Below are 22,732 nucleotides of genomic sequence, written 5' to 3' on the forward strand. Positions count from 1 at the left end.
CCCTATGCCGTTGTGCGCCTCACACCCAACAGAATCGACGGAGGAGCGGAAGAGGACGAAACCGGCGGAATTGACGATCCGCTCGCAAGCTCTCCTGCCGCTCAATCAAGTCTCGTAGGCAATCCCAGGCTGAGATGTCGCACTATGGCAAAAAATTCTATCTTGCCACTTGCTTTTTCTTGAATTGATCGATTTTGTTCTTACTGTTGCTCGTTTAATTCATTTTGCTGACGTGATGTGTTCTTTTGCCCTTTTTGAAATCCTTCTTGCTCGTCAATTTGTACAATTGGGATTACCGAACAAGGAATGTAGGTTTTAATTCAACCAAGAATTCATTTGCTGCTTATATGGTAGCTTGAATTTGAGTATTGTTTGCACGGTCTGTGTTGTGCCGGCCAATAGAGCGATAGTGAGAGGAAGAGTTGGAATTATTGGTGGTAGATCCACCACATTTTCAGTGAGGAAAAGCGGACACGGCGGACGCGAAGCGGAAGCGGCGGCCGAGGGTTGTGACCACATGAAGCAACCACACTGGGAGGGGGCGGCCATGCCAGGCGAGGTCGCGGAGGTCGCGTGGCCGAAGCGGCTGCGGCGGGCGGCGGCGTGCAACTGGTGGCGCGAGCGCGCGGGTGGAGGCGAGCCGCGACGGCGGCGCACGTGGCGGGCAGAGCCGCGATGGGGCGAGCTGCTGTGGCGGGCGCGACCATGATGGCGCGGACAGATACGGGTGAGAGTGTGGTAAGTCTACCTTAGATTGGATGCAAGGTTAGCCAATCAATTTGTGCAGGCTAACAAACATTTTTCCAAATGAACCAAACTCATCATATGCAAATTTGCCAAACATAATCTCTGTATGCCATGAGCCCGGCTTGGCTGGCCAGGCTGAGCTGGATCAAGCTGCCAAACGCCCCCCTAGGCTTCTTGACCTGGGAGGAGATGTCTGGTTAGGTCCATGGGCCATGGCCATGGAATGGCTGGATGCCTGGATACCAAGAGGAAGAAGGCCTCTTCTGGGTTCTGGCCGGCCTTTACCCTGGCAGATCTAGTGCCGCGCGCCATTACTCTTTTATCTAATCACCTTGGCTTCTCGTGTCGCTGCCACTGCCTCTCTGAGGCCATTGCTGCCGTCCTGCATTGGTTTCTTCTTATGCTCCGTGTAGTGTAGCCTGCCTCCAGCCTCTTTCCTAAACCGTTTCCACAGCGGCACAACCTATGCATGTGGAGTGCTAGAGCAAGGTCAACACGATATGACGTTTCCAGGACCGCCGTGCAAGTTGGAGTAGCTGCGTTTTCCTTTGTAGGGTCTTGCTCCTTCCGTCGCAATCGCTTCGTTTGTTTCACTGGATTAGCGATGCCTCCTGCGGTCCTGCCTCTTCAAGTCTTGCCTCTCGAGGCGCAGCATCGTCACAAAGGCTTGATTCCAAGAGATGTTACGGCGTTGAAGGATAGGCTGTCCTGTCTGATGACGCTACAAATCAATACTCCTAGCCTATCCTACCCACCAGCTGACAGCGGCTCACCTGTTCTCGTCGGTAGTGATTGGTTGGTTGCATTGGTTGCTAAGCTAGGGTAGTTTTCATCATGCTAAATCAATACAAGTTGTCTGTGTTTGATTCGGTGGCTTGTGATAGCCTGCATTGTGAAGCTCCTGTTTGTTTGAGTGCATAGTGCGATATAATGACCTTGCACTGGTTAAAGGTGAACTTACCATCACATTCATCTCTCTTCTTCTCCACTGTCGAGGACTCGAGGTCATCATCTTCTCTGAGTTGTGAAGAGAAAAATAAACTATGAACTAATATAGAAAGTGACCCCGGGCTAATCGATCAAGGAGAAAGACATTAGCAAAATAAAAAGAAAAGATCAGATGAGCTTTTAATCTCTCTTTCCATCCACCAATCGCTGCTGTTGCAATTGGGGATGGGGACGAGCATGCTCCAAAATCGCTTCTGCTACCGCCACCTTCAGATTTGTTTGACGATGCGTATCAATCCGGCACGAGCAACGAAGGAGAGCACAGCCCGAGCCATCAATCCGGCGCCATCTCTTCCAGCTCATCCTGCAAGCTCTGTTGCTGCTGCTCCCTCTTCCTCCACGGCCCACCAAGATCCAGCGTTGTCGACTTGAGATCAAGCGTGGCCGAATCAAGCTCCAACATCGTTGTAGAGTGCTTGTTGTGTAGCATGCCGTCGTAGAGCGGGACATGGAGGGCAAGCTGAAGTGCAGCGGATACCGAATAGAGGATCGATGCGTGGAGCTCGTGTGTGAAGGGGTGGCGGAGTAGTGCGCGAGCGATGGTGGGGACCTTCAGATTCACGACAAGCAGCCGCACTCGCATAATCAGTGATCTGGCCATGGAGGAGTTGACTCGATGGGGTCACTACCATTGCCGTGGCTCACGTTGCTGGTGGTGGAGCTGAGGAGAGGTGAGGGAACCAGAGCATGTTGCTTCGCGGAGCCTAGCCATTGGAGAACGCTCGTGAATTGCGTACTACGTAAGCCTAGCTTAGGAGCACCTTTTGCATTGGCAATGCCAGGCTAAGCGCCTTGGTCAAGCAACCAAACATGCTCTCCCTGTATTGCTGCAGCCTGGTTAGCCTTTTGCCACGCAATCAATCACCACTGTCGTTTCTTGCTTGAATCTTCAAATCGGTTGAAGTTCCATGATCGACCTGATCTGATTCATGTACACACAAAAAAATTGGCTCATCTTGAGATACAAAAGCTAATGAAACTATGCATGGACACCTGCTGCTTCCAAAATGTTAACCTAATCATTCTGTCTAACCGTCGATTTCTCAACGAAAACACAAAAAGGCACTTTTGCGTTGACAAAGTTTTACCATGTTCTTTTATTTTTTACAGGCTTCCCTTACTTTTGACCTAGTATGGAATTACCGAATGGCAATGCAATTATTGCGGTTGTACTGGTCGTTGCCCACTCTGACCTCATCACCTCAGAACTAGGCCTTACTGCCATGCATTCTGATCAAAGACTAGCCGTAGCCCGTAGAGCTGCGCCGAGCGCCCAGTTAGGCCCTCCACAACGTGTTGCCAGAGTGATGCCAAAAGAGGAGAGAGAATATTTGGGCATCACTCCTACCACTACAACAGGTGATGCTAACTTTCAGTGATGCCGAGAAAATGGAGAGTGGAGAATCTACTTGCGTCGGTGCCAACTCATTAGAGAAATATTGTTCTACAGTACAAGCAGGTGACAGTTGAACAACGGTTACTCCTCTACCCTATGCAACCGTTCATTTTACCGTTGCTTCACCTAAGCCAATAGGCTATATATACAAGTTCCATTTGGTGCACACAAGCAAACAAATTTCTACTTCTCCATCATTCAAAAATTTCATCTCCCTTTGTAAACATGGACAACACCAGCTCTTCCTCTTTCACAAATATGTTGAATTTTGCAATCACAAGTTCCAATCCACAAAATTATATTAGTCAACAACATCATTTCCCATCACCCCAATACCCCATGAACTATCCACCTCCACAATTTCCTCCTATTTTCCGACCTCAGTACCAACACATTTTCAACCCTTTTGGATCACAATCAAGCTACCCAAATTTCCCATCCACATTAGGCAGCTATCAGGGTAGTTCTTATCAAGGTAATATGGGGCAAATCCTACATGACAGTGGTGAAGCATCTCCACTTGGATCGATGGCCTTCTTTCATGGTAGTCGAGGCAGCAATTCACGAGGTGATGAGACCAGCTCAATTAGTTCAGTTTCTCCAATATCCCAAGAGTATCAACTACCTGCAGATCCTGTTGAGATAGAAGATTGGAGTGACAAGAGTGAGAGCAGCCCTGAAGAAAGCCATAAGAAAAAAGGGCGCGTGTATTGGGGAAAGGAGGAAAACCTTTGGTTAGCAAGTTCTTGGCTGAAGTGTTCCAATGATCTAGTTCTTTCAGTTGACAGAAGAGGAGATAGGTACTGGAAGGATGTTGAAGCCGAGTACAACTTGCACACACCCAAACAGCAAAGAAGAACAGCCAATTAGTTGAAAAACTATTGAAACAAGACCATCCCTTTTATTACCAAGTTCAATGGATGTTATGACAAGGCAAAAAGAGAGCATGGTAGTGGTGAATCTGATGAATAAGTCATGGAAAGAACTCATGAAGCATACAAAAAAGTTAGCAAGAAAAAAAGACCCTTTGTACTTGAGCACTGGTGGCGAGCGGTAAAGGATCAACCCAAGTGGAGTAAAGCTTACCCAATTGAGGAAATAGTGAATAAGAGAAGTAGGCTAGACTCATAAGGAGCTTATACTTCTTCAAATCAAGAAAGTGAAGAAGCAGATCCTGCTGCGAGGTGTTGACCACAAGGGCGAAATGCAGCCAAAGCTCAGCTGAAAGACAAAGGCAAACCAGTGTATTCAGAAGACAACATTTCAAATGAGAATGTGCAGCATTTCAATGAACTCCAATTGAGAAAGGCAATTGCTGCTGAGAAAATGGCTAAAGCTACACTTGTTAATGCTGAAGTAAAAAACCAAAGCTGACGCTGACAACAAGATGGCAGAAGCTGAGAAGGAGAGGGCAAGGCTACAGAAAGTGAAACCACAATAATTGAGTGCATGAATACCTTCTATAGAGGTTTGATTGAGTATTTGGGTCCAACATACCTAAAAAAGCCAACTAGAGAAGACATCCAAAGGTTACTTCATATAGGCTCAGCTCGTGGTTTTCCAGGCATGCTGGGAAGTGTGAATTGCATGCATTGGCAATGGAGAAATTGTCCGGCGGTATGGAAGGGGCAATATAAACGTGGAGATTACCCTAAACCCACCGTCATGTTGGAAGCTATTGCTTCACATGACTTTTGGATATGGCATGCATTTTTTGGTGTTGCTGGGTCAAACAATGACATCAACGTCCTTAATAGATCCCATTTGTTCATACAAGGGAGAGCTCCAAATGTTCAATTTACAGTCAATGGCAATGAGTACAACATGGGATACTACCTGGCAGATGGTATTTATCCAGAGTGGGCAACATTTGTGAAAACAATCCATTTGCCTCAATGTGACAAAAACAAGTTGTTTTCAGAACGCCAAGAGGGAGCAAGAAAAGATATAGAACGTGCATTTGGTGTTTTGCAAGGTCGCTTTGCCATTCTACGAAGCCCGGCACGTATGTGGCAAGTTGAATCACTTGCTGAGATCATGTAAGCATGTATTATATTACACAACATGATTGTGGAGGATGAAAGGGATACTTTCATAGTTTGCTACGATGATGACTATGAGTATGAATATGACGCGAGTAACTCCACACCATTATTAAATTATGGATATGGGCCAATTCATGGGTTTTCCTGGGCTCTAGAAATAGAAGAAGATATCCGGGATAGAGATATGCATCGTCATGTTAAAGCAGACTTGATTGAGCACATATTTCAACGCTTTGGAGGGGGTCAAGCCTAGACTAATTTAGTTTTCTTTCAAATGTTTGTACTGCTATGTATGCACTCTATAATTGTCAGTCTGTAGCATTTAATTTGTACCAGGTTTAGATCTAATATCAATCAAGTCATTATCTGTTATGTCAAGACTCAAAAGTTTTATTGTTTCAGTATTTTTTGTTTACTTTACATTAATATCGCACAAGGTGCTTTGCTTCATCCATCTACGTATTAATTCTCCTATCTCTAGACATCCAAACAATCTGTGCAGTAAGAACTTTAGTAATATTGCCTTGGGAGATCGAGATCGAGATGGGGATTTGAGTTGGGGAGCTTAGGAAGAAACGTAAAAGGGAGGAGGCGGAGGGGATTTCAGGGTCACGAGACTTCTCCTCGTGCGAAGGAAACTGATGGTTGGGAAGAAGAGTGTTTGTTTTATTCTGTGTTTGTCCCATACCTATACCTTTAAGATAGTGTCGGTGCTGGTTTTTTCACATGCTACAGCACTTGGGCGTGATGCTTATTTTTCCTTCGTGGGTTCCGATTTTTTTTGGCATCACTAGCACGCTGCGGCCGGCCTTAGAGCATCTCCAAGAGAATGTTATCCCACTCTCCAAGCTAAAATTTGGTAAGTCTGTTGCAAAAGTTTGCTTCAACAGAGTTGCTATCCGGATGGCTATCCCATCTGGCTTGCCAAATACTCACCCAGACTCTCCAAACTTGGCAAGTAGGTTTGCCTTATCAAATGTTGGTCCCATGCCTAAAATGGAGAGTCTATTGTAGTGTGAAATGGAGAGGCTCTTAGAGTGGATGGAGAATATATATTTTCAGAGAGAAAACTAGCTATTAGAATTTAGAGAGTGAGAAATGGATAGTCTGTTGGAATGAGCAACTCAATATGGAGAGGAATCTTTTTGCCAAAGAGAGGATAAATGGATAGTTTGCTCTTAGTCAAAGGCAAATAGGCAATCCGCTCATCCTCTTGCGCGCTGTTTCCTTCTTTGTGGACTGTACCTATATGCGCTTAACATTATTGATGCACCGGCGGCCATGATTTCCTTCTGCTTGTCCATGCCCAACCAACCCAGGCATGCATTCTGCTTCAACTATGCATTTTGGCGTGATCTATCACCCTTCTTGCCATTGCGCCGTGCAGCCACTTTTTGCTATAGGGAATAGAATGTTGCATGGCAATATGGCATAATCCAAGAAGGCTCTATGTTGATGGGAACCAAATATCACGAAAAATGAAAAGGAAGCAAATGGATAGCTACGGTATACTACACCAAGCACAGCTTCTAGCTTCTCCTCCTCACGAGGAAACAGAAGCTCAATGCTGCAGAGCAGCAGGATCCTCCTCAGGGGATTTAAGTGCTGGTAACTAAATTAAGTTTTTTTTCCCAACAGAGCGGTCATGCAATGCCCTGCAGTGTAAAGTAACTTCCATACTATATTGCACCCCATGAATTTATATCAAGAGCAGATGGGATTTACTACTATCAATTTTTTTTTCCCCTAGCTGCTTCAGAGCCTGGTTGCATGTAAATTAATTTGACATAGGGCGGCTCTGCTAGCTGGCCATGGCACTTTCAAAAAGTCTAGCGAAGAAGCATAGCCATTGCAGCATGCGGGCATGCAGACACACGCAGCAAAATTTCTTCAATGCATGCCTGGCGAAATACTGAAAAATTTATGAGCCAAAGACTTCTATCAATGTTCCACCAGGCAACAGTATAGCACTATTTGTTCTTGACGGGCCTTCTTCTTCTTTTTTTGTAAATAAAAGTCTTCGATGGGCCATTGGATCATTGATGAATTATGGTCAGTGGGAGCCTGGGAGGACATGGGCGTGCATCTTCTGATCTTCATAAACTCAGCCGATTTTGGTCGCTGCCTTGTAACTCCCTTTTGTCTTATCAGAGCTAGCATGCACTGATCTGGAAGAGTGAGAACTACTAGAGCTCGTGATAGTTCAGTTCCGAGGGCCCTTCACGATTTGAATCCCGGCACGGAGCATTTGGATTTTACTGGCAACAAGTCTACCTCGCTGGCCATAGACGCTTGGAGATCGGTCAAACAGTTTGAAAGACTGGCACCGATCCACCAAAAGCACGAAGGGTTAGTGGCGGCCCCCGTTCGTCCAATTCCAAGCCTGCCAATTCCCATCCCATCAAATCAGACCGGAGCAGGCGCGCTCGCACTGCGCTGCCCTGGCTGGTTTCCAAAAGCTGCGATCCCTCACGAGCCCTACAACACTGCACTGCACTGCACTAGTCCATCGCACAAGACGCTTCCTAACCGTGTCCTGCGCACCTACACGCAATGCAACCGCAAACCAAAAGCACGGCAACCGTCGAGGCCCCTGGTCCGCCCGGCCCGCGCCGGCCGAAGTGCGTGCGGAACAGGCGACGCGGCCAGGAAAGGCGCGGGCAGCGAGGGGCCACGCGGGGTCCCCCTCCCCTGTCTCCTCCCCCCCGCAGCAGAAGTCCACATCACGGCCGGCCGGCCCCGGCCCCGCCCCGCCCGCGGCAGCGCTGCGCGACTGCGCCATCCGGGGCAGGTGCAATCAATGCGCCGCAGTACATGCTTGATGACGCCCTCTGCATGCCCCGCCCGGCCCGAGCTCGAGCTCCTCTTTCCTCTGCTTCCAAGTTCCAGGTCGCCGCCGTGCGCTCGCAGCCTCGCACGTCCTACCACCAATTCAACTGTTCAAGTGCCCGGCACGGTAAAAGCGAGTGCTGTTCGTTCCGCAAAAAGTTTCGGCGAGCTCACGCAGCGGCCGGGTGGGTGGGTAGTTGGTTCTTTCGAAATCCGCAAAGCGCGCGACGCGACGTATAAAAGTGCTCGTGCGTCTAGAGGAGAGGGGAGCATGGGCTCTCGGTACTCGGCTGACGCTCCATTCCCACTCCACTCGTCGTCTCCTACTCTGCTCTCCTCTCGAAAGCCTAAAGCCTCGTAGAACCTGCGGGGCAAAGGCCCACTAGCCACCAAGTCCAAAGTCACCGTCCCTGCAGCCAAAGCCGCGGGCTGTGTGGAAGAATCTGCGAGTTTTGTGTCTGCTGGTTCGGTACGTGTGGACACTCACTCGCTTAGCTTGGCCTGGAGGGAGTAATGGAGGCGGCCGGAGCGGAAGGGCGGAGGCTGCTGGGGAGGGCGGAGGCGAGCCCGGAGCGGGGCAGGCCGACGTACGCGTCGGCGGCGAGGCCGGCGCCGGCGAGGCCCATGAGGAAGGTTCAGATCATCTACTACCTCTGCAGGAACGGGCAGCTGGAGCACCCGCACTTCATGGAGATCGCGCAGCACCCGCACCAGCCGCTCCGCCTCAAAGGTACTCACTGCTTCGTCTCCATCCTCTTCGCGTGGGGTGGACAACCGCTACTTGCTCGTCGACACGCTGACGCTGTTTTCTTCTTCTTTTTGTTCTTGTGGCTGTGAAGATGTGATGGACAGGCTCACGCTGCTGCGGGGCAAAGGCATGCCGGCCCTCTTCTCGTGGTCTTGCAAGAGGTACACATCGACCCTACTAGTTTCTGCTTGTGTTTCCACTCAGCATTGTACTCTAGAGAACACTACATCTTACAAATGGTTGCTGTGCATTTGTGTGAGGTGCTTCAGGAACTACAAGAACGGGTACGTGTGGAACGACCTGTCGGAGAACGACGTGATCTACCCGTCGGACGGCGTCGAGTACGTGCTCAAGGGCTCCGAGATCTTCCCTGGCTGCTCTTCCGGTACTTATCATTACCATCATCTCCTTGCTCTGCATGCACTTCTCCACCATTTGTTCTGTCTCATCCAAGATACGTAGTAGCGTTGCCCATGCTGAAAATGGCCATGGGCCATTGCTTGCATGCATACAAAGGCTGAAGCATACTATAGAGTATACATGGATAATGCAAGGGGATTAACACGCTGTCTTTGATAATTACTGCTGTGAATAATGCAAATTAACGGGCAGTACAAATTAGGCAGCTGTTCTGTACTGCCCCATTTTTTCTTTGTTCCGCCCTGCTCTCATCGTCAACCTGGTTGGACCATGGGAGATGGTAAATGCGAGCGCAGCCTTTCTACTACCGTGCACGTTGCCTTCCTGCGCCACCTCGTAATTCGCGAAGACTTGTGATGTGAACCCCCGTACCCAGCACTTGACTTCCATCGGCCGCACCCATCATCTGAATTTAATAGCCACCTGTCGTGCCAGATCATTTAATTTTTTAACCCTGTTTTTCCTCCCTTGCTGACAACTTCTCTGAACGACTGAATCTTGCAGTTGCAGATCGGTTGCAGCACCTCCGCGTGACGGACAGGTCTCCGACGAAGACCATGGCGCTGCCCCACAGTCACAAGCAGCAGTACGTGGACAGCTACCGAGACGACGCCGCAGAGGATCCGGAGGATGACGAGCTCGGCTACTCCTACCACCACCGCCGGGCCGGCCCTCACGCGGGGGCTCGGCTCGCTCGGGCCGACAAGCCCGTCGTCGTCTCGGCTCGCACCAACCGGAGCCGCCCCGTGGAGCTGCCCGTCGAGGAGACCTCCCCGCCGTCCTCGACCTCCTCGGACAAGCCGCCGGCGCCCCAGCTGCAGCCGGGGCGGGCGGACCTGGAGCTCGAGCCGAACCGCTCCGGCTCCATGCTCCGGCAGCTGATCGCGTGCGGGTCGACGGTGGGGGCCGCAGGAGGCGGCTCGGGCAAGTGCCGCGCCGAGCCGAGGCGGAGCTGTGGGCTCGTGAGCCGGCTCTCGGCCCGCGCGGGCGCCGACGAGGAGGACGAGGACGCGGCGGCGGGCGCCGACCTGGGCCGCCGGTTCGGGCACCTTGCCGTGGACGACAAGGAGTACTTCAGCGGCAGCATCGTGGAGGGCTCCGGCGGCCGGGGCACGCCGCTGCCGGCGTCGTCGCTCAAGCGATCCAACTCGTACAACGAGGAGAGGTAATAACCGTCTGCTCTTCGTTATCTCTACGCCATTTTAGGTTTTGTCGTTACGTTCGGTGACAATGCCACGACAGGATTAAACGTACGTTAACTTGTGCCTACATAAGTCGCAGTCGTGTCGTGTGGTCATGTGTCAAGCCAAAGAGCTCACTCAATCACTCCTAGGTCTCGTACACATGTAGAGACGTAGGTGTAGCATGGCATGTTCGGACTAAATGGGGGAGCTTGGAGTTTAGCCATGACAGAACATAGAGGTCAACAAGTGAGCAGTACTCCCTTTGTTGATGTGAGAAGCCTCAAACTTTTTAAAGCTTGACTGCATTTGTAGAAAATATTAGCAACATTTATATTTTTAAATAAATTTATTATGAAAATACAATCTATCTAACCATACTAATTATGAGGGACGGTTAAAAGGGGACGGACGGACAGGAGGTGGAAACGAAGGATAAAAAGGGGCGGAGGGAAGTAAAACAGAGGCGAATGTTGTTAGCAGAGAATGATGACACTGCAGTGAAGTAGTGGCGTACAGTGTCCTGTTTCGCTGAAGCAGCGGATGAGTAGTCTCGGTTCGATGGTGCCGCTGGCTGCATGCTGCCCCGTCGTCGTTCAGTGTCGACTGTGGACTTTTGCATGCATGAAGGCATGGCACGGGCCATGTTCACTGTTCGGGGGGTGTGGTTTACGGGTTTGTTCATTGGCTACCGTACTTTGTGCACTGTGCCAGCGTAGCCCCGTAGGCCGTAGTAGTATAGTAGCTCTCAGTCAGTCAGTCGCTGCAGAGCTACACACTGACTGACTGACGAGGTAGAGCTAGCCCTGTAGAACACGTAGTGTTTGGCGTTTGTATGAAGCATCTAGCTACTGTACCTAGCGTATATCGTACAAATTCGGGATCCAACTCGATGAATCATTTTTTACCTGTTTTGTTTTTCAGGAGTTCTAGGCTCGGCGTTGGTGCGGTCGGTGAGGATGGAACGGATGAGCAGATGGAAGGCGACGGTGGGATCCGGGGAAGGTGCATCCCCGGCAGGAAGAAGCAGCCGCCGCCGCAGAAGTAAACCTCTACCGGTAACCAGTGTGACGCAAAAACTTGATCGAACCCTAGAGTGTTGAGTATATTTAGATCTGTAAAATGTTCAGGGCATGGATGCAGCTCAGCAGCTGTTACCTGTTAAGTTTCGGGGTAGGACTAGTGAAAGTCTCTAGACCTGCTGGTGGCCGGTTTTATCAGTGTTGGATTCATTTCGTGTTGAGTAGTCAGCGATCGGCATGCAGCTGTGCTGAGAACAGTTATGGAGGACAGTGTAGTGTGCTAGTGTAGGCCCTAGCTTATGTGAAAAAGGAGATAGACATGGCTGGGACCCCGGATGCCGGATGCATGATGCCATCGTTCATTGCTGGATCCTTTCCTGTGTGCTTTTCTGACGGCTGACGCCACCAGGCTCCCACTCATAGCTGCGTCGGGCGTACACCACTTTCCCTGCCGGGCGCTGCCACTCTGGGCCGCTAGCGCAAGGCGCAGGCTATCTTTGCATTGCCCTGCCGCCTGCTCGAGGAATTGCTTTGGAGAAAATTCCCTATATGTCATCCAAAATTTAACTCATGCTTCCTGTACCATCCAAATTATAATCGTCCCTTCGTTACCGTTGAATTTAGGTCCATTTGTTTCTTAGAAGCTTCTAAAATTTTTATCACATCGAATGTTTAGATACTAATTAGGAGTATTAAATATAATACTAATTACAAAACCAATTGCACAGATGGAGGTTAATTTAGAAGATGAATCTATTAAACCTAACTAGCCTTGACAATATGGTGCTACAGTAAATATGTGCTAATGATAGATTAATTAGGTTTAATAGATTTTTTTCGGGAATTAACCTCCATCTGTGTAATTAATTTTATAATTAACTTATATTTAGCTCTCTTAATTAGCCTCCGAATATTCGATGTGATATGAATTTTAAATCGGGCTAAAGATCCGATCACTACCTTAGATTTTTCATCCCAGGTCCCATTCTGTTACGTTCCGTCAGCTAACTCCCAAACGCCGTCCGCTTGCTCTTCTCAAAGCCGGTCAACGCCAATGTGCAGGACGTCGATGGAACACTTGGCGCAGCAGCCGAGGTCGTCGTCCTCCATAGCGGCTACCCACCGAGCTTCTTCCCAGTCCTAGGCTCCTAGCCGAGTTGCTTCTCTCCAAACTCGAGCAGACGAGGCCAGCGGGCATCAATCTAAGGGCGAGGGCCTGTTGATGAAGGTCGGGAGGAGAATCGGCAGCCTCGTTCGGCGGAGGTGGAGACTGGAAACCATGCAGGGAAGCCATGCGGCGCCACCGCCCACCGCGCTGCCGCGGCACCACGCTACCACGGTCGTGAGCTGCGTCCCGCGCCGCTGGGCAAGGCAGGGAGCGTCGGCGGCGGCGTCGCGGGGCCGCGCGAGTACTCCGCCACCGCCGCGCTGTCGTGCGAACGCGCTTCTGCGGTCACGAGCCGCGCCCCTCGCCCAGGAGCGGGGCGGGTTGCACCGGCGGCGCCGTCGTGGGGCCGAACGTCGCCCTCGCCTGCCGCGAGGCCGCGTGGCGCCTCTCCCTCCGTCGCGAGGCCGTGCGCCGCCCCATCTGCGGCGGTCGGGATCCGCGTGCCGCGCGTCGCCTCTCCCTCCGTCGTGAGGCTGTGCGCCGCCCCATTGGCGGCGGTCGGGATCCGCGTGCCGCGCTCTGGACCTGGGCAGGGTAGCGCCGCCCCCGCTAGCAGAATCTACGGCGGCGTCCATTGACCATCGGAAGGGAAGGGGAAAACGTAAAGGATTTGTTCCCTCCCACTGACACGCGGGGTCCACATCAGCGCCGGTGAGATCACTGAAGGAATGAGTATAATTTGGATAGCATAGAATGGATGTGTTAAATTTTGGATTGCATACAGGAAATTTGCTGCTTGCTTTGCCTCCTGCCCTTCTAGGCCGTTTGGCAATAACTGATCTTTTCTCCGTTTCTTTTGAGACGCTTCGCCGATCTCGTCTTAGCGATGACATGGGCACATGGCGTGGCGAGATTAGAAACGTGAATAAGGCATGTTTGATACTTACGGCTAAACTTTAGCTTACTAATTAAGAGTATTAAATATAAGTTAATTACAAAACTAATTGCATAGATGGAGACTAATTCGCGAGACGAATCTATTAAGCCTAATTAGTCCATGATTTGATAATATGGTGCTACAGTAACCATTTACTAATAATAGATCAACTAGGTTTTATAGATTCATCTCGCGAATTAGCCCAGAGCTTCTGCAATTAGTTTTATAATTAGCTCACATTTTATTTCTTCTAATTAACATCTGAACATTCGATATGACGAGGGCTAAACTTTAGCCCGAGGATCTAAACACACCCTAATTTCATCGCACACTGCACCAGTCGATTCAGGAAATTAGAGAACAAGAAGCCAATTCTACATTACTTGTTCACGTAGCAAACTCGGACTAAGTACGCGAGTGTTAAGATCTAGTTTTCTTGAACATATAAGCTGCATGTCATAGAGAGCTGTTAGAGCCGACTGGTTGGAACCAACGCACCCGTCGACCGTCCCCTACCTCCTTTTTTTTCTTTTCAAAAACACCCATCTCTTAGACAGATTGTTAAAATATTCTATATTAGTGGGGCACTGGGGCTTCAATTTCAAACATTGGATTTCAAACATTGGTGTCTTCTATTTTATGTATTGTTTTTTCATATTTGGCAACAATTATTTACTGGAACAGAAAAGTTTGTTCATGTGAAAAATTTTCATTACAAATTGCAACTAATAATATAGATTAATGGGAAAATATTATTTATATAAATACATTAGAAAATTAAATATGTACTTGCAAAAAATAAAGAATTATTACAAATGGAATAAATTTTGACCACTGAGAATAAAATTATAACACCTAAAAAGTATGACTATGACAAAATAAGAAGGAAATAGAAGCAAAGAGGAAAAATGAACTAGGCCACCATATTCCAATATGTTACCTAGGCCAAAGTTAAGTCTCATTTGGGGTCAAAACATTAATATTGGCACCGAATTACATAGATGATAGATTAACAAGAGCCTGTATGTACATGGCCCCATATTGACTAGCCCATCTCAAATACTTTCGCTGATTAAAGGCTGGGTCAATGATGAATCCCGCCATGCTGGTGTTCTTATGCTAGAGACATCAGTCAATTTTCTTTTTTCCAAAGGCTAATCCAAATATTTGTTACCATATCATTACATCTAAGATTGCCATGTTAATAGAAGGTCATTATATTGGTACGTGGAAATAACTCTTACAGTGCGCTTGATGTTCAGATACAACTTTTGTTTCTCAAATATTTGATACCACACTACATCACTACATCAGCAATCCAATCCCAGTAGTCTTAAACCAATGTATTATATTTAAAACTATTAAAACTAAATGATCCCAATTTGCTGCACCCATTTAGAGGAAGAAGAACCGGTCAGAGATCAAAGAAAATCTTGTTTTTAAAACCTAAAAATGAAAAAAAAAACGGAATAAAGGAGTACCGGAAATGTTTTAGTACTATTCACCTGTTTTGTTCACTTAACTAATAAGGCTGAAATATTGGATTATTTTGGCTATTAGTGTTTCTGTCATAGAACAGGTTTTTCCAGATAAATTTAACATACGTTGTCACTGACCGATGGCTGCCGAGACATTCCAGACAAAATTTCATTTTCCCTGAAAGGAGACGTCGGACAATTCTTTGACACCATGGAAACATTGTACACGGTACATTTCATACAGCTTTGGACAGTACAACCCGGCAGTTAATAGTTAACGAGGACGGACGGACGCGAGCGCAGCACCACTGGGAGCGAACATCGGACCTTGTCTTGTCCCACGCGGCCACCACCGTGGCTTCTTGATCGGAGAAGGCCGGCCTGCCGCCGGTGGCTCGCTCGCATGCCGGTTGTCACTTCTCAGTCGACCATGGGCGCGGCCTTGGGGAGCTCCTTCCCCTCGAGGAAGGACTTGAAGAGCACGAGCACGCGGTCCGGCTGGTCGATCGGCACCATGTGCCCGGACCCGCGCACCGTCACGAACGTCACGCCCTTGTACTCGATCACGTACCCGCCGACCTGCATCGACCCGTAGGTCGTCGGCCATCACGTTCTAGAGCCCAGGAGGAGTAGAGTATCACAAGAGCAGAGCGGAATGCTTACCTCCCGGCCGTCGGTGGACCAGGGGCGCCAGTCGGCGGTGACGGGGAGCCCGAGCTTCTGCATGGACTTCTTCGTCGCGGTCACGGGGACCATCGCGTCCAGGTCGCCGCTGCGTCACGAATGATCGTGGCATTTGTTAGCTATCTTCTTCTACTACTATCTGATGGTGCGTGTAACGCTACGAACAACTGAACAAGCATGGACAGACAGGGCATCAGGCATCGGCCAACCTGAAGACCCAGACGCGGATGCCGCTGTTGGCGAGGGCCTTGACGTACGGCAGCATCGAAGTGGAGGGCGAAACCCCGAATTTGTACAGGTTGTAGGTCGTGCTCCTGTTCCATCCATCCACCACAAAGTTCAGTTTTGCTCGTGCCAACACGAGGCATTCTACTCTGCAATGAACGAACAACGAGGTAGCCGTACCTGCATCTAGTCCAATTGTACTTCAGCCCTGTGTTGGCACGGATGACCTTCTGCACCTCCGGCTGGTTCAGGTACGCTTCCACGTAGTACTGGGCGCAAGGATCAGCCAAGTCCTGCATCAAACATGTACATCGATCGAGAGCTGCCCGTGAGAACTTGCTAGCTCCTCATGCAGTTACCATGCAGTTGGATCGGACACGTACCATGCAGTTGGACCCTGTTGCCTTGGCTTTCTTATCATGGCAGGTCGCGGCGTAGACGTTGTAGACGTCGACGTTGCCGATCTGGCCGTATGCCGTGTCCTTGGCCCCTGAGCAGAGCGGCGAGTTGTCGTCGATATTCTTGCAGTTCTGGGCGATCATGTTGTGCCCCGAGTCCGAAATGAACGCGTGCTGCCACAGGTACTCGTACAGCGCGGCCTGCTCCGCCGCGAACTCCAGGATCGCGTTCCCCAGCTGCAGGGTCGTGCTAGTAGTGAGCCATACGGACAGGATCACGCAAACATGCCCGTCGCGTTCCACACTGACATCTCAGGCACTTACGGCGATTCCTTTGAGGTTGATGGGGACCTCGGCGGGGCGGGTGATCTTGGCGACCTGGATGGCTGTGGCGAGCTCGGGGACGTAGTGGCCGGCGTAGCTCTCGCCGACGATGAAGAAGTCGCGGTTCTTGTACTCGGGGAACCGGTCCAGCCACTTGAGCAGGAACTGGAGCGAGTCGCTCGCCGTCATGTTGTCGCCCATCGCCTTGTACACCTCCGTGTCGGCGGCGTACGAGAAGCCCACGCCCACGGGGCTCTCCAGGTACAGGATGTTCACCACTGCATTGGTTTTATTTAGCTCGTAACCGGAATTGCAATGCAGTCTAGTAGTAGTTTCGGTAAAGCCTGACCTGAGTTCCAGGTGTACTTGTGTTTGCAGAGGGTCTTGCCATCCGTGTCGACACGGAACGGGCCGATTTCCTGGAGCGCTCCGATTCCAAAAGACGAGCAGCCAGGCCCTGCACAAGAGAGGAGTGTTCCAGTAGTATCAGTTGAGCATCATATCAGCGCATGTCAGCGATAAACCAACCAGGGCGACGATCATCCATACTCGAGGTGAATCTGTAGCTGTGTGAATAACAAAATCAATGCATTGATTTAATTTTTTTTTAAAGGAAGCAGGACATTGCATTCATATGAATGGACAATATTACCCTCGAGACTATATCATTTTTTATTTCAGGTCACATCTTCTGATCTGTAAGGGAATTTTTCTGACGACCGTAAAGATTGAGAACACATGGAAAAAAAACATTACCTCCATTGAGCCAGAGAACCAGCGGTTTTGTAGCCGGATCAGCGGTGGCCTCCACGAAGTAGTAGAAGAGCGACTTCCCGTACTTATCACCGAGGTTGACGTAGCCGGAGTATTGCTGCAGGACCGCATCCTTGGGCTGGCCGGGCAGCGCCGCGATCTTGTCCGCCTCCTTGGATCCCTCGCCGGCGGCGAGGGAGAGCACGGAGAAGACGATCGCGACGGAGAGGCACAGCGCTCTGGCGTTCGTCGTCGCCATTGTATCGGCAAAATGAGAGAGACCAGGACTTTCGATGGAAAGAATGGTGCAGGCGTGTGTCTCGAGCTCTGAATTTATAGACAAGAACAGATTTTCGGGAGGCTAAACTTTGGGTGCTTCAGTTGGTCAGTTTTTTAGCCTGTCGAGATGTCTTTGCCAATAATAGGCCTGTCCTTGCTGCTCCTCCTCTGATGATGACTTGTTCCAGCAATTTTAGCCCATTCGTTTATCAGATCGTTTGCATCCTTGTGCTATTAATATCACCATTTCGTTTAGTCAGGCATCTTCGTGTGCTGTTAATAACTGAGACTCAGAGGTCGTGCTATGGCCTCAGTTAGGCATCACGAAGTAGCAGAGTCCAGACATGAGCAGATGAGCTACGATGCAAATTTCAATAGTGCACGAAAAACGCAGTACCGTGGTGTTGGGTCATCATCGAGGACCATGTGTTTTGTAGAACAGCTTAGACATTTCCATATCATGAACCAAGAGCAAGAGATTAATGTTCATTTAAGAGAAGAAGCAAGAGATTAATGCCCGTCCGAAAAGAAGAAAGAGGTTAATGGCGTATAAAAGAATCCTGCGCATGTCAGCACGTGGATGCAGCCGCAAGCGCCGTGCTTTACAAGGAAAAAATTGCGCCGATTTACAAAGGTATCGTATAAAATTGAGCATTTCACAAGTAATTAGACCTACACCAAACTATTCTCTTTGTACAATTTCTCTTTGTACAGTTTTTAAATCTTATAAATGCAGTGCCCTGGGGAACTCCCCCACAGTTTACACCAAACTATCATTGTACTAAAATGAATATTGTACTAAAATAAATATTTTATAAGTTATTGGATTAATTTACACCCACCTGATAAGTTGTTGTATAGCACGTGAAATTTGCTCAAGTACATCATGTGGATCATGAAAACAATCAATCTACAATATACTTATGAGAACAATTTTAAAAAACAGCTACCCTTCGTTTCAAATTGTAGGTCGTTTTAGCTTTTAGACGTAGCATAGCATAAATTATGCAATTAAAAAATAAAATGACTGGACAGAGGGAGTCGTACCATTAAAAATTTAATCTCATAAAATTCCAAATAAGAAAACAAAACCTCCTTCCACACATCTCAAAGGCTTGGAATCCCTCCATCCCCGGTCCCGAACCTCCTCCGCGACCGGAGGCACCGCATCTCGCTCCCTCCTGAAATCCCGACATGGGAAGCAAGAAGAAATCGAAGCCGTGCAGGAGCAAGAAGAAGGCCAAGACCAGCGCCGACCAGGCCCAGGCCCTAGACTACGTCCGCGCCTGGGCGCACCTCGCGCCCCCGGAACCCTCGGCGGCCGATGCTGACACTGACGACTTCCTGCCGGCTCAGGCTGCGCGCGGCGGCGGTGGCGGCGACGTGCTGTTTGAGCTTCACTCCCACTCAAACCACAGCGACGGCTTCCTCTCCCCCACCGCGCTCGTCGAGCGCGCCCACCGCAACGGGGTAAGTTAATGAATCCTGAATGGCCTCTAGTCCGTTTGCCCGCTAGGTGTTTGAGGAAATGCTTGTGACGTTTGTTCGGCGGCGTTGTACTGTGCTTTGTGGAATTCGACTTCGATGGCCTCATCGTCTTTAGCTGTGGAGCTTATCCGAGCATTGCGTTTGTTGTACCTGCCAGTGTGCCGTGTGCGTAGCTGTTCCCCGTCTTAGTATCTGGATGAAAGTGCTGCACTGGTGACTACATTATCTAACAGGGAAGCAGTTTCCTTGGATGTTTCAACTCCCCTCTGATGATCGGTTTGTTTAAATTTGAATGAAGCTGTCATCTTCTGACACGCATTGGTTAGTTCAGACGGTGTATTGCTTAGCTAATTGCTGCTGAAAAAAATGATTTGAGATGCACTAGTGCCTGTTTCCCCTTGAAATGTTTTATGGATTATATACCATAACCTACCTCCTAAAGTTTCGGTATGGTTGCGTGCTGTTTAAAAGTTATATATTGATGGGCACATATTGCAAATCTTGGAGTGACTAAACTATATATGTTTGTGGTGTAGGTGAAAGCTCTTGCCCTAACAGATCACGACACTATGGCTGGCATACCAGAAGCTGTTTCAGCAGCTTCCAAGTTCGGCATTAGAATAATTCCTGGAGTTGAAATCAGTGCGCTGTATAATCCAAGGTAAGTGCCCTTTAGCTTTTAGAGAAGAGAGCTTTTTGTATTGTGTTTTGAATAAAAATCATCAATAGCATGCAGCTTAATGAATCAAGCATCCTATCGTTGCGGACTCTCATAAATAGATCTGCAATATTTTTTTAATGCCCCATTGCCTGTCTAATAAAATGATACTGTAAACAACATTTAAGCAGTTGTATTATGACTAGGGATATTTCATATGATGATTCATTATATTATGAATTTCATTTTCTATAAGGGAAGTTGCCGGTGCTGGTGAGCCTGTTCATATCCTTGCATACTATGGTACATGCGGTCCATCAAGATATGATGAGTTGTACAGCATGCTATTGAACATCAGAGATGGGAGATACTTACGTGCAAAGAATATGCTGGCAAAGCTAAATAGACTCAAGGTGCCGATAAAGTGGGAGCATATAACTAAAATTGCTGGTGAGGGAGTGGCACCTGGTCGATTGCATGTAGCAAGGGCTATGGTTGAAGCAGGTTATGTAGAGAATGTAAGGCAAGCGTTCAACAAGTATCTTGGTGATGATGGCCCTGCATATGCCAGGTTAACACTTATCCCAAATAAGCATTTCCTATGGTGAGAAAGATCTTTGTGTTAATAATAGGGCCTGTGTTTTTTGCAGAGGAAGTGAACCATTTGCTGAGACTGTTGTGCAGTTAATTAGTCGTACTGGGGGTATATCTGCACTTGCTCATCCTTGGTCATTGAAGAACCCGGATGCAGTAATCAGGTCTTTAAAAGGTTCTGGCCTTAATGGTATGGAGGTCTACAGAAGTGATGGAAAGGTTGATGGTATGTGTGCTACACACTTACACTTTATGCACTATGACTTGAAATCGAACAGAGGACTCCGGTAGTCCTGTCATGCGCTAAAATTTTATTTGTTGCATATGTTGGTCCTTCTATTGAAAGGGTATTTTGGTCATTACTCATTATGATATTTTAAGCTACATTATATTATTTATTTGTACAGGCTTTAGTGAATTAGCCGAGAAGTATGGACTTCTGAAACTTGGAGGTTCAGATTTCCACGGAAGAGGCGGGAAAGATGAATCTGACATTGGCACTGTCAAGCTTGCTATTACAACTTTGTGCTGTTTCTTGAAGATGGCTAGGCCTATCTGGTCGACTGCTATGAAGGACATCCTACTTAAATTTGCAGAGGAGCCATCTTCTGCAAATCTAGGAAACATTATTAAGTTTGGACAACTTACCAATGCTGATGCTTTTTCTCCAATAAACACTGGTATTGATGTTGTTGATTTCTGCTTATCTTCATGGTCAAGCAATGATGACATGGAAGATGTTGAACTGGAGGAGGTAAGACTGAAGCTGGCCCATTATGCAGCAGAAAGATGACATCAACTACAAAGCCATCTTGAGCAATGTTCTCCCCCTTGTTGCAACTCAATATCTGTGTTTCGCCTTTTCCTTTGCAGCCGATTCGAACTAATATGTTTCTTCACTAGTTGATGACCTTGTTGAAAGTAGGTATGCTGAATCTGGTGGTCTTTGACATTTTAATCAAGAATGTATATTTCTCTATGATAATTTAAGCATGCAACATTAAAATGATGTGCATAGAATCAGAGCATATCATCACATCAGTAAACTGTTCCTTAAATGAGTCGGTCATCATCTGTCCATAAGCATAGGAATGAATTGCGAATCTCTTTTCTCCTGTCCCTGTTCTATTCTCCTTAAGCATATTTGTGATATTCCTTCTATGTTCTTGATTGTCACCTTTGAGAATGATGGTTGTCCTGTCTATTTATGTAGCTTCTACCAATTTCATTCAGTAAAGTAAATATTTAATAATCTATCTTTCGACTTGCATTGTTTAGGTGCTTTTAAGGTAGACCATGTTTTCAGATTCTTGGATATAAACTATTCTATCCTTGAACTTCACTCGAATCATTTAGCTATGAGTGTTAGGCTTTCCTTAAGCAAATTAAAATGGCAGATAATGTGCATATAGATAAAAAATTTGGCTCCAGCCAATATTGACCTGCAGGCTCAGTCTAGATCAACAAATAATTTTCTGTTTAATGCCCACATTCATGGCATCCAACTTATGACCACTGAAACATAGTAGCTAACTGATAATGGATTACAATTATCTATATGGTGGTTCAAATTTCCTGGGCATCTTGACAAATGGCCTCCCTGTTATGGTTGCTGTAGCTTATTATTCTCTTGTGCATTATCTTGGATCTCTTAACCCTCATCTTTAATTTCATATTTGAGATTTTATTTATAAACATTATCCTAGAGGCATCGAGAATATTAAAGTTTTGTGCTTTTCAACTAAAAAGTTGCGCCCTTTGCTACAGACCTCTTTACCAAAGACTAGTCTCGTATGTCTTAGGAACTGTTTACGACACATAGTTTCTTCCCGGTCAAGTATCAATCACAGAATTTCATCTTCAAGGTAATAATATGTGTATTTGGGAATGGGGCGATTTTACTAAATAAGCATGAGGTGATTAACTAAAAAATGTCCAACCTTACCTTCTCGCAGCCCTTGTTTTGTAGCAGAACACTTGTTTTAGTTTGAGCTTCCGTGTGGGGCCATTGTGACCCCTTTCTGGTTCTACGGTAGTGAATGATGCCCAAAGTGGTGAGGTCAATTGTCATGTTGTCATACTCAGTTTTTTTTCATACTCCTTTATCATGTTACTTCTTTAATCTGTTGACTACTTTAGTTATATCATCTGAGCTGTTGCTGAGCCGCATGCCATCATCAAATTTGTCACATGTTTCCTGATAGGGCATGGAGACCTAACCATTTCGCTCAGTGCATGATTAGCCTGTTGCCAGTTTGGCTGCTGCGTCATTAGGCCCTAACCCTTTCCCCTCCGGGCAGCGTAATGGCCACTAATCCTCACGCATTTGTTTACTCCCCTTGATGAACAGCAGCCACGATTTTATTTAAAAGATTATCACCCGCATGTAGTATTTTTTGACCTACACTTT

At 47.8% G+C, this 22,732-nt stretch overlaps 3 protein-coding genes and 1 pseudogene across 3 annotated transcripts; 3 read left to right on the forward strand and 1 right to left on the reverse strand.

Annotated features, from left to right (window-relative positions):
- The first annotated feature begins 2,371 nt into the window (after positions 1–2,371).
- On the forward strand, positions 2,372–5,449 carry LOC140221241 (uncharacterized; annotated as a pseudogene).
- Positions 5,450–8,074: 2,625 nt separating this feature from the next.
- LOC117838867 (protein SOSEKI 2) lies at positions 8,075–13,307 on the forward strand. The gene is made up of 5 exons (XM_034719053.2): positions 8,075–8,755; positions 8,865–8,934; positions 9,043–9,158; positions 9,698–10,358; positions 11,299–13,307. The coding sequence occupies exons 1-5, from the start codon at positions 8,539–8,541 to the stop codon at positions 11,420–11,422; spliced, it is 1,188 nt and encodes a 395-aa protein (XP_034574944.1). The 5' UTR covers positions 8,075–8,538; the 3' UTR covers positions 11,423–13,307.
- A 1,772-nt stretch (positions 13,308–15,079) lies between these two features.
- Positions 15,080–17,613, reverse strand: LOC117838865 (serine carboxypeptidase 1). The gene is made up of 8 exons (XM_034719051.2): positions 17,307–17,613; positions 16,900–17,007; positions 16,551–16,828; positions 16,212–16,463; positions 16,009–16,121; positions 15,813–15,917; positions 15,583–15,691; positions 15,080–15,498 (listed from the first exon to the last, which is right to left on the reverse strand). Exons 1-8 carry the CDS (start codon positions 17,560–17,562, stop codon positions 15,340–15,342), a joined length of 1,380 nt encoding a protein of 459 aa, XP_034574942.1. The 5' UTR covers positions 17,563–17,613; the 3' UTR covers positions 15,080–15,339.
- Positions 17,614–18,685: 1,072 nt separating this feature from the next.
- LOC117838866 (uncharacterized) lies at positions 18,686–21,331 on the forward strand. The gene is made up of 5 exons (XM_034719052.2): positions 18,686–19,052; positions 19,607–19,731; positions 19,985–20,299; positions 20,379–20,548; positions 20,730–21,331. The coding sequence occupies exons 1-5, from the start codon at positions 18,777–18,779 to the stop codon at positions 21,113–21,115; spliced, it is 1,272 nt and encodes a 423-aa protein (XP_034574943.1). The 5' UTR covers positions 18,686–18,776; the 3' UTR covers positions 21,116–21,331.
- Positions 21,332–22,732: the final 1,401 nt, after the last annotated feature.

Source organism: Setaria viridis, chromosome 9 (assembly GCF_005286985.2).
Source record: "Setaria viridis chromosome 9, Setaria_viridis_v4.0, whole genome shotgun sequence".
Lineage (NCBI taxonomy): Eukaryota > Viridiplantae > Streptophyta > Magnoliopsida > Poales > Poaceae > Setaria > Setaria viridis.

Coding starts and splice junctions, on each gene's coding strand:
- LOC117838867 (XM_034719053.2), top strand. CDS start 8,539: ATGGAGGCGGCCGGAGCGGAAGGGCGGAGGCTGCTGGGGAGGGCGGAG. Junction 8,935..9,042: donor TTCTCGTGGTCTTGCAAGAG/GTACACATCGAC, acceptor GAGGTGCTTCAG/GAACTACAAGAACGGGTACG. Junction 9,159..9,697: donor CTTCCCTGGCTGCTCTTCCG/GTACTTATCATT, acceptor TGAATCTTGCAG/TTGCAGATCGGTTGCAGCAC.
- LOC117838865 (XM_034719051.2), bottom strand. CDS start 17,562: ATGGCGACGACGAACGCCAGAGCGCTGTGCCTCTCCGTCGCGATCGTC. Junction 16,829..16,899: donor CAAGTACACCTGGAACTCAG/GTCAGGCTTTAC, acceptor AAACCAATGCAG/TGGTGAACATCCTGTACCTG. Junction 15,499..15,582: donor GGTCCACCGACGGCCGGGAG/GTAAGCATTCCG, acceptor GGGTCGATGCAG/GTCGGCGGGTACGTGATCGA.
- LOC117838866 (XM_034719052.2), top strand. CDS start 18,777: ATGGGAAGCAAGAAGAAATCGAAGCCGTGCAGGAGCAAGAAGAAGGCC. Junction 19,732..19,984: donor AGTGCGCTGTATAATCCAAG/GTAAGTGCCCTT, acceptor ATTTTCTATAAG/GGAAGTTGCCGGTGCTGGTG. Junction 20,300..20,378: donor GATGGCCCTGCATATGCCAG/GTTAACACTTAT, acceptor TGTTTTTTGCAG/AGGAAGTGAACCATTTGCTG.